Here is an 11133-nt window from a genome sequence, read left to right as displayed (position 1 = left end):
ATATTTGTTTACAGAGGAGTATTTAACAACTCGGCTGATTAATTCTAATAGTTTCCTGATGTAACTTCCAACCATGTTATAACAAGTTGAGGTATAAATCTTCAGGGAAAAAAGAGGGCTGTACCTATAAAATATGATTTGAGTTTTTACTTGTTGGCATCCACAAAGGTGAATAATTATATCAGAAATATGACAATGGTATTAATCTAACAACTATCCATTCCATCCTATTAAAGTGACTAAGCAGCAGTGGCGGCGCTGGGGGTCTCCCTGGGAATTCCCTGGAATACCAAAGAATTTGGCCCAGAAAAAATTGACTACATATCTTTATACGTTCTGAAGCCCACGAGGCCACGAACTCAAGCTCATCCTGGCAGCCACGCGGTCCGACAGAACCAATGCAGCAGAGTCGTACCTCGTCTCCACCTCTCCCTCCCTCGATTCTTGATTCTCATATCCCAAATCTCCAACCAAGCTAACAGACGGCGGCGGCAAAGCGATTCCAGGTCCGACCAACTGGTCCGACATGCGATGGGTGACGGCCGGCCCATTCCCTCCCCTCCTCAACGGCTCTCCCGTTCGCCCGCGTCCCTCGAGGCCTCTCCTTCATCAGTCCTCCTCTGGCCTCCCCCCTGCAGGCGCTCTCCACGGCTGACGGCTCCACCTCAGGCAGTCCGGCCTCCGTCGCCGTCGGGCTCCATCTCCGGTAGTTCTGCATCCATCCAGTACTGCAAACTGCATTTAGCCATCCCCCATCCATCTACAGGCACCAGCCACCAAGGTAATTTCCCTCTATTTTTAAACAAATCTGTAACTTTTTTGTAAATTGCCACAGCCACTTAATGCTAGAAGGAGTATAAGTACCGATTGCTTGTAAATTGTAGGAATAATTGTTTGTTCCAATGTCCATCAGTCAATACCACATTGCCATTGCCACTGCCACTGATTTTTTACTTTGTTTATGTAATTTGTTGTTCTATTATACTGCGTTAGCAAATTTTTTTTTACAAGAATACCCAACAGCAAATTCCTGGCGCCGCCACTGCTAAGCAGGAGCACATGTCATTAACAGATTTCATGAGAAAGGGATGATAGGCAATCATTACCGGAGACAACCTACTCTTAATCGATACAATATCGAGCAAATAAGACCAAAATTGGAGGTGCAACCAAAATAAGGAGGGGATGTGGTGGAGGTTACCTCTACAAATATATAGAGGAGCCTAAATCCACATGCTCATTGCCACATCTCAGCGTCGTAAACCTTGGCGCTGAAACCTGTGACCTCAACACCTTTTTGGCTGAGTTAACCTTTCCTGGAGGGTTTATTTTTGGTTGAGTCTTGTCAAAGGGGTCACAATTATCAATGTACACAGCTTGCTCATGTTGCTGGGTTGGAAAGATCATCTCTGCCTGACAAACGACAGTCCTTGGACGATGCTTGCACGACCGATGATCCAACGGTGCAAATCCACGCATCAGATGTGATTAAAGGCTCAGCTGGCTCTGTCGTCCATAAATCGTGCAAGGAATGTCGTGTGTGTAGCACTGCTCCCTGACAAAACAAGCTGGGGAATAACGAGCTTTGAATAAGACCACGCAGTGAAGTCATCCTTCGATGCCTGCTACAGTAGCTAGGGTCCATATAATTATAGCATGCACCCGTTGCCAACGCAACAAAGGGGTAGGGAGATCGCTTGATTTGAGGGCCATGAGTCGAGCTGCGTGCCATCTGTAAATAAATATTCCCAAATAGTCACAAATAGTGCAAAACAAGTGTATATATGACATGAGGAATTTAAACCCGGCGTGCAGACGATGGTGACTTGAATGAGACTGCCGATCGAATGGCCCGGAATAAAGTCTAAAATAAGATGACTTGATCAAGTAATGCCATGATTGGGACACACGCACACACGATGCAGCTAGCATGCCAGCATCGATGCCATGCTTACGCTCGGTGGTGCTAGCTAGCTCTACAAATACACTTCCTTAGCTAGCGAGGCTCTATAAATACACTTTCCCAGAGCTCAACCGAGTAAGTAGAGCACCCATGGCCATGGCGTCCGCGGACGAAAATGGGGCCGGCAACCACAACAAAAGCACAGACTCCCCCAAGGCTTCGACGGAGTTCCAGCTGAAGAAGTACCTGCTGCTGCTTGCCACCCTGGTGGCGACGGTGACCTACGTGGCGGGGCTCAACCTGCCGGGGGGCTCCTGGACGGAGGACACTCCCGGCGGGCAGGTGGCCGGCGAGTCAATCCTCAGGGAGACCTACTACTACCGCTACATCGTCTTCTACTACTGCAACGCCGTCTCCTTTGCGGCGTCCCTCGTCGTCAGCCTCCTCCTCCTCGTGCTGCATAAGGGCGGCTACCACCACTTGCTCCGGCCGATCATGGTGATTGACCTGTTCGGCCTTATGGGGGCCTACGCCGCCGGGAGCAGCCGCGACAAGTTCACCACCGTCTGCGCCGCAGTGATGGTGGCTGGCCTCGCTGCTTATGTCACTGTCGCCTTCATCTGGTACGTCCTCCGCCACGCGACAGGAGGCACGGCCGCCAACAAAAAAGAAGAGAGTCCAGATCAAGAGGCGGCGGCACTCGCGGAGCACGAGATCCTGATGGTGCTCGCCATCTTCGTGGCAACCGTCGCGTACGTGGCCGCGATGAACCCGCCCGGAGGCTTCTGGCGAAGCACCCAGGAGGGCCACCACACTGGCGGTGACCCGATTCTGCAGGGCGGCCACTCCGGCCGCTACAAGTCCTTCTTCTTCTTCAACACCACCGCCTTCGTGGCGTCCCTGCTCGCCATCATGCTCATCCTCGACTATAAGAAACTCAACATCACCAGGGACAGATTTGGCGCAGGGCGCTGCGGTCTCTATGCATCCCTCGTCATCGCGATCGGCGGCCTCGGCGGCGCCTACGCTGCCGGGAGCTGCAGGAACCTTGAGAGCACTGCCATTGTTCTGTCCCTAGGGCCAGCTGTGCTAATCTACATTGCTCTCCAGGTGGCTACAGACAAACTCCCGTGTATTGGTCGCATGTACAGTTATCCAAGAAAATGGCTGCCGGTAATAACAAGATTCGTCACTGATTCCACTTGCACTTCCAGGTACGTGTTTCCTTGGCTTGGCACATCATTGGCACGTACATATAGTTAGTTTTAGGATTAGATTTCCGTGCTAACCACATTCATTTTGTATGGCGAATGCTAATTTTTTTAACTTGATCAAACTTTAGAAGGTTTGACTTAAAACAAAGCTAATAAGCAAAGTACTCCCTCCGGTCCTTTTTACTCTGCACATTGAATTTGCTGAAAGTCAAACTTTGCTAAGTTTGACCAAATTTATATTAGAAATTATTAGCATCTATAATATCTAATAAATATAATATGAAAATATATTCCAAGATGAATCTAATGATATTGGTGTTGTTATGTGAATGTCTACAATTTTTTATATAAACTTGGTCAAAGTTGGATGAGATTGACTTCGGACAAACCTAATATGCAGAGTGAAAAGAAGATTCGTGCACCACTAGATGAGACTTAACTAAGTCACATCTAACTCCTACCCCACCTGATTTTCGTGAAGGTTCATGCAAGTTTATTACTCCCTCCGTTCCGTATGTAGTCACTTGTTTTTTTTTATTACTCAAATGATGTGACTTTGCTATTTCTCATCTAGGTGAGATTTAGCAAATCCGTAAAAAAGAAACAGAGGGAGTACGGTGTTGACCACATTGAAGACTTGGTTAAAAATAACTGGTGAATCATGCATGCATCAGTCGATGCACCACGATTCGTCCATAAACGTAGGCTAACTTTATCTGTAATCAGACGGTGGGGGGGCAGATTATAAGGTTTGAGATCTACCCCACATAAATATAAGTGTATACTATATTAGTATACACGGTGGATCTATAATACAGGTCCATTTTATCAGTGAATTTCTTAATAAAAGTAAAAATAAAACAATTCGAGTCGCATACAAACATTATGTGAAATCTACAATAAATAGGTAATTCTTTTAATATATAGTATAGCATAAGTTAGGTCTAGGAATAAAAATTGGTCTATTTTTATATACCAATTCAAAAGAAAAATATAGAGGAAATCTAGCAAAGTAATTTATTTACCCATTTTATGCATGATTTGTATGAATACATACATTTATAAATAAAGTAAAATTATATAAAATAGAAGTTGATTTTACACTTATTTAAGAAACATAGTTCAAAATAACAAATAGAAAAAATGGCATTTTCCTTTTGGGGATAAAAAACACAAGAAATTTACAATTCGCGTTTCATATGAACTACATCTGAAGTCAATGGCTAAATTTTGAGTCAATTATCAATCTCATACATTAGATTTAGGAATACATATCTAGTTTCATGTAGTATGAAATTAAAATAACAATATACAAAAACTAGCATGTAGATTTGAGTATATGCAACTTATATTACTTGCACAAATAGATAAATTTTTGAATAAACCTAAATATAATATAAAATACGTATGATTTAAATTATTTTAGAAACATAATTCAAAATATCAAATAGATGAAATTTCAGGTTTGATTATTTTTATATGTAGTCCATATAAAATTCATAAATAACTGCATTTCAAAATATATTTTGTGTGAATTAGCGGTTGCATTAAACTAAAAGAAGGGAGAGTGAGAAGGGGGGAAGGGGGGGGGGGATTAGCCACTTTTGTGAATATACCCTGGAGTATACATTGCTTTTACAAGGGAAATACCATTAAAATTAGAATATAATAAGCATGCATGGAACATGTGGAGGCATGTCATTGTATAAACTAAAAAACTAGTACATTTAAGTATGACCCATCAATATTTCAATCAGTTATTGTTAGAAAATTTCACAAAAATATGTTTGTAAAAGAGTTGATATACTAGAGGGATGTGAGGAGGGTATGAGAGACAATGTTAGATCTTAGTTTGATGGCTTGTGATTTTGAATGACATGCCATGGCCCTTCAACATTATTTTGTCACATGTCAAAATCCTTTTTTATTTTTACAAAACTCCAGACAGGTTGAGGTAAATTAAACTAAAAAACAGCTCGGGCGAGGCAAATCACTGTCAGGGGAAATAATATCAAATAAGTTTTTCCAGTGGTATATTTGGGCTACATGGTTGTTTGCAGTCTGAAATATTCTAATGGCACACTATATCTCAAAATTTACACAAATGTAGAACATGTACTAAATCTAGCAGCACAAATGTGTGGATCACTATGTTAGTTTCATGAAAAACAATATACACAACTCTAGTCAAACAATATACACTTAGACCATCTTATCTTGTGTTTGTTTCTCGGCATAACAAAACAATATGCTTAATTTTCAAAAACACCTATCTAGCAGTCCTGCTAGATGCCTGTCTAGTCCCGAATCTCGACTACTCTGGCTTCGTGTATACTTTGACATGCATAATTAAATCATAGCTCTCCATGCATGCAGTAGTATTATTTCCTACGTTTTGGTTTAATCATAAAAAACAATTCTAGGCTGCTTCTTAACTATATATGCCTCTAACTATGTATCTATCTGTAATGCATGGATACACAGACCATCACCACCACTGACCGACGAAAAAGAAAAAGACAAGATTCTGAAGAGAGAACGTGATGAAAATGAAAAACTCAACAAGGCCCGCGAGTTTATTCAGTTGCTTGCTATACTTGCGGCGACCATCACTTATCAAGCTGGACTTGATCCACCAGGAGGCCTCTGGCTGGAGAGTGGGGAAGGCCATACTGTTGGAGACTCAATACTCCTCACAACACACCCAATACGGTACAAGGCCTTCTTCTATTCTAATTCGGTGGCCTTCGTGGCGTCCTTGGTCATCATCGTCATGCTGCAGAGCGAGATGCTAGTTAGGCTCCACATACTGGAGGCTACTATGATACTAGACCTGTTCAGCCTCATGGGTGCATACGCCGCGGGGAGCAGCCGGGACACGAGCACCTCCATCTACATTGTGGCCATGGCTGGCGCCGTCCTGATCTACGTGGTCATCCACATAGTCTTCTTCACGCTCGACCCTGAAGACATGGACACGGATATGCTGGACAAGTGTCGCGAGGTGCTGCTACTCCTCGCGATCTTGGCCGCCAGCATCACCTACCAAGCCGGGCTGACCCCGCCGGGCGGCTTCTGGGAGATGGACGACGAGAAGCACGGGCACCACGCCGGCTTCTCCATCCTCCAGGACAAGTACCATCTCCGTTACAAGGCCTTCTTTTACTGCAACGCGGCGAGCTTCATGGCGTCTGTGGCTCTCATCATCCTCCTCGTTAATCCCACCCTGTACAAGCCGGCCATAGAGTGCTATGCCCTCTTTGTGTGCATGGTGGGGGGCATGTTTGGCCTCATGGGTGCCTACGCTGCCGGGAGCTCCCTGCACCTCCGAGCCTCCATCATCATCTTGGTATTGGTTGCTCTGGTGTTTGGTTTTGTAGTGTATCTGGTACTGACAGGCTCCCACAAGCTGAAGCGAAAGGAACCTGCTGGACAAGGAGAGCCGCAGGGAGGTCATGTGACCGACGATGCGGCCAAGGACCAAAATCAACCTGGACAAGGAGTGCAAGGACATCATGTGGCCGACAATGCGGCCAAGGACCAAATACAACCTGCACAAGGAGTGCAGGGAGATCATGTGGCCGACCATGCGGCCATGCACCAAAAGCAACCTGCAGAAGGAAATCATGTGGCTGACAACAACAAGGCCATATACCTGATGCTGCTAGGGATACTGTCTGCCAGCGTGACCTACCTGACCGGCCTGAAACCGCCCGGCGGCCTGTGGAGGGACGACAACAATGGGCATTCCGCTGGCAGCCCGGTCCTGTACGACATGCACAGGCGGCGGTACATGGTCTACTTCTACAGCAACTCCATCTCGTTCATGGCTTCCATCATCGTCATCGCCTTGCTGCTGCTCCTGCGGCTTCTGGGTAAGAAGAGCGATCATTGGTCGTTGCACACGGTGATGGTACTGGACATGCTCGCCCTCCTGGTAGCCTACGCCGCAGGCAGTGCCCGGAAGTGGGGCACATTTTGGAAGGTCATCCTGCTGCTCCTCCCCATAGTGATCTTCCTACGGCTTCTATTCTGGTGCAAGAATAAATACCATAGCACCGCAAAACCAAAACCAGGAGTCATTGCTGCTCCAAATCGAGAAGCCACTGCAACTCAGTAACTCACAACACTGATGATCAGCACCCCTCCGCTCCTGATACGGAGCACTGATCACCTGAATTTAATCCTTTGCTTCCAGCTTCAGTTGATGTACCACGTACCAAGCCCTGTGTATTGCGTTCTCTCTCCCAAAATGTATTCTCTGCTTTCTACAAATGTATTGTATATTTCTGTATGAAGGATCTTCATAATAATAAGAATCAATTAAGGTCACTATTATCTGAACAAAGATACGCAAGTAAAAGTTGGACATATGTAACGCCTGAATTAGGACTAGTTTCGGGAACTAAGATATAGGAATGAGTTTCATCAAAAAGATATATGTAGAAGTTGGGACATTATACCGAGTGGCGGAGTTAGTATTTGCGAATTTAGGTGCACAGAGCTCTTCAAGACTCTGTCCCACAAAGTCCTTGAATTTTCATAATTTATATTCATCTTTCAAGTCTCTGTCGAAGTGTACAGTCCAAATTCCAGACAAATTTGCAATCCAATTAATGATTCATTGTTTTGCATTTACAAACAATGAATTGTAGCAGGAGATTAAAAAAAACAAGAGAAAAACGGGAAAACGCATACCTCTCTGTTTCCTCCTAGGGTTAGATTCTTCCCTGGAAGGGCGCAGGCGCAGCCTCACACGACGCGTGCCGCCACGCCGGACCATCGGTCACAGCAGGGGCGGGCTACAGGAGTTTCCCGCTGCCGTGCGGCGACGTCCTCTTCCCGTCTTCCGGTCTCGCCTATCGCCTCGCCGGCCCTCGCCCCGTCGGCCTCAAGCTCGTGTCTCTCTAAGAAAAGCGGCGGCGCTGTGGCTCTGGAGCTCCAGCCCAGTAGCCGAACATCTGGGGAGTTGCAGCCCAGACGATGGACTTTTCTGTTTTCTTTGGGTCAGCTCCTTAGTTAAATGGGCTCCACTAGTTGGATTCCGTACGTTAATCTTGCAATGGAAGGAAATATTTCCATATGTACCCTGAAAAAAAAAATGTTTCCATATGACACAATCCTACCATACAACCTTCCAAGTGAACCCGCCGGTCATCGTCGATGAGCTTCGGGACTCTTCAGCATGGAGGCTGCGAGGAACGCTCAGGTTCGTCCTGAATTTTTCCACCGAGCAGGACCGGCGGTTCATTTTGAAGGCCCAGCCATGGCACCATAAGCGTGATGGAGTCATCTTTGCCGAGTTCGACGGCAAGGGAAACCCAACAGAGGTTGACCTTGGCGTAATGCCAATATGGGTGCAGGTTCGTGATCTAGATTTTGAACTCAAAACTGAGAGCATGGGCTGGACATTAGGAGAACAACTTGGGGATGTGAGTGTTGTTTCCCGTAGAGATCACTTAATTGTAGAGAAATATCTGCGTATAAGGGTGGAAATCCCTCTGCATGAACCTCTTAAGACAACAGTAGATTTTACTCCTTTGGGTGTATGATGTTAGATATGAGAAACTTCCTTTGTACTGCGAGTGTTGTGGGATTGTAGGACATACCTCAGAGCGTTACTGTAGTATACCTAAGGATAAAAGGGTTGCTTCTTTTCCAAAGAATCTTAGTGTAGAGGCATATTGGAAGGGAACATGGGCGAGTAAAAGAACACATTTGTTCGCCGGCTCCAACAGCAACAACTACTACAGAGCTGCAGAAAAGAGTGTGGTCAAGGTGACCAAAGCCGTGGCTGACCTCACGGTCACGGATATGCTCACTACGACATCTACGACGCCAGCCGCTGCGGCGTTTCGTGGGCCAATCCAGGAGGGTGTCCCGCTCGGCCAGGAGGGCCGGGTGTATGGGGCTCCAACGTCGTCCCACCAGGCGCTGGCTCTGGTCAGGAGGACCAGCCAACACTTCCTAGACCCTCTGCTCTCTCTGGCCAGGCGGGCCAGGGAAAGGAGGCGCGGGGGGGGGGCTCTTTCTTTGGTGCTACAGGAGGGCCATGTGCTCGAGCGCCGCATGGGGACGACTATATCGCGGGCTCTGGTGCATGCTGATGGCCGCATGTACGACGCAGCAATCCAGGGGAGCCAGAGGCTTATCCTGCCGGTTGCTGTTTCTAATTCTGATGCTGCGGCTGGCGCAAATAATCTGCAGGACATGTTGTTGTTTAAGCCCGGCATACTGGAGGCACTCTCAGGTGCAGTTGCGGCAAGGCTGGCTGACCAGAACACGACTAGTGATACTGGAGTATTTACTTTTGTTGCTGGTAAAATTTCCATGCAGGGTCAGAAAAAGAAGAAAGAGAGAAAGGATAGAAAGAAGGGAGGAAATGAGAAGTCAGAGAGTGATCGAAATCAAATCATAGGGAAAAAGAGAAGTAACCCTTTTGATGCCCCACAAACGAGTACTGATTTAAATTTTTCTTTTGAGAGAGAGATGGATAGCTATGAACGCCTGTTGTATGGTGAGACGAGTGTTTCCTCTAAGAGAGTTTGTATGGGTAGAGTTGAAACTAGGAGGGATGTGGATGGGGTTATTACGCATATAGCGAAGGAAAAAGAGGAGGAGGAGGTTTACACACAACAAAGCAGGGAGTCTGTTGGAGAGGACAGAGTTGCGGGCACTGATTTGGCGGCCTCCGGTCCGGAGGACCGCCAGGAGAAATGAGAGCAATTAGTTGGAACTGTCGTGGAATGTTGTCTTCCACGGCAGTTCGAGAGCTCCGGGAGCTCCAAGGTTGTACTTTTGCGGATTTGATTTTTCTTTCCAAGTCGCATTTGAATAAAAGTAAAGCTGACGAGCTACGTTGTATCTTAGGTTTTAGTTCCATGTTTTTAGACGAGAATGATGGCAAGTCTGGTGGTCTTGTACTTTTCTATCAAAAAGAGAACAAAGTTGAGTTGAACTACTTGTCTTCCCATTTTATTGATGTTTTGTTTATGAATGATAATTCTGTAAATTGGCGCTTTACGGGTTTCTATGGTTATCCGGCATGGAATGAAAAATATTTATCTTGGGCTGATCTTCGCCAACTGCATTCCCATGCTGATTATCCTTGGATAGTCATTGGAGATTTTAATGAAATTATCTATTCTAGCGAAAAGAAGGTGGCAATGCTAGACCAAATGAAATGATGCAGGAATTCCGTAAGTGCTTGAGTGACTGTAACCTGGAGGATATGGGCTGTGTTGGTGATCCATTCACTTGGAGAAGGGGGGATATCCGTGAAAGGCTTGATCGAGCTGTCTGTAATTTAGAATGGGCAAATAAATTCCCGCATGTTGTCATTATTAATGGGGATCATGTACACTCAGACCATTGTCCTTTAATCCTTGACACAGATTATTTTGATAGTAACTTGTTTAATCATCGGAATGGTCATGTGAGACAATTTGAAGCAAAATGGCTGAAAGAAGATACTGTTGAGGATATTGTGAAGACTGCTTGGGAAAAAACAAAGTTGGGGGGTATTGGTCCCTCTCTCGCAGCACGGACTAGAGCAGTGCATGATGATTTACATTCTTGGGACCGTATAACTTTGAAAGGACCAAAGAGGAGAATAAATAAGTTAAAAAAGAACTAGAGAGGCTGAAACGTGGCCCTATTAGTGGTGAATACCGCTCAAGGAAAAAGGAAATTCTAGTACTCATTGAAAATCTTTGGACCAAGAGGAATTTTTTTGGATACAGAGAGGTCGAGCGAACTGGCTGCTACATGGGGACCGTAATACTTCGTTTTTTCATAACGCTGCAACGGCTAGGAAAAAAAGGAACAATATTAGAAGACTTCTGGATGACACTGGTGTTTGGAAACAAGGTAATGATCTGAAGGAACATATTATGGGTTATTTCTCCAGTCTTTTTACATCGGAGGTTTTATACCCAAATCAGGAAGTTTTGTCTCTTGTCCGGAGTAGAGTGACTACTGAGATGAATAATGCCCTGCTCGCCCCTTATACTGCTG

The 11133-nt window shown here is 45.6% G+C and overlaps 1 protein-coding gene across 1 annotated transcript; it reads left to right on the top strand.

Annotated features, from left to right (window-relative positions):
- The first annotated feature begins 2053 nt into the window (after positions 1 to 2053).
- Positions 2054 to 7455, top strand: LOC125516947. The gene is made up of 2 exons (XM_048682200.1): positions 2054 to 3117; positions 5602 to 7455. Exons 1-2 carry the CDS (start codon positions 2054 to 2056, stop codon positions 7235 to 7237), a joined length of 2700 nt encoding a protein of 899 aa, XP_048538157.1. The 3' UTR covers positions 7238 to 7455.
- The last annotated feature ends 3678 nt before the right edge of the window (positions 7456 to 11133 follow it).

The sequence above is a fragment of the Triticum urartu genome, chromosome 6 (assembly GCF_003073215.2).
Source record: "Triticum urartu cultivar G1812 chromosome 6, Tu2.1, whole genome shotgun sequence".
NCBI lineage: Eukaryota > Viridiplantae > Streptophyta > Magnoliopsida > Poales > Poaceae > Triticum > Triticum urartu.
The sequence above is the reverse complement of the archived record's forward strand: the minus strand, read 5'-3'. Positions and strand labels throughout refer to the sequence as shown.

Coding starts and splice junctions, on each gene's coding strand:
- LOC125516947 (XM_048682200.1), top strand. CDS start 2,054: ATGGCCATGGCGTCCGCGGACGAAAATGGGGCCGGCAACCACAACAAA. Junction 3,118..5,601: donor GATTCCACTTGCACTTCCAG/GTACGTGTTTCC, acceptor ATGGATACACAG/ACCATCACCACCACTGACCG.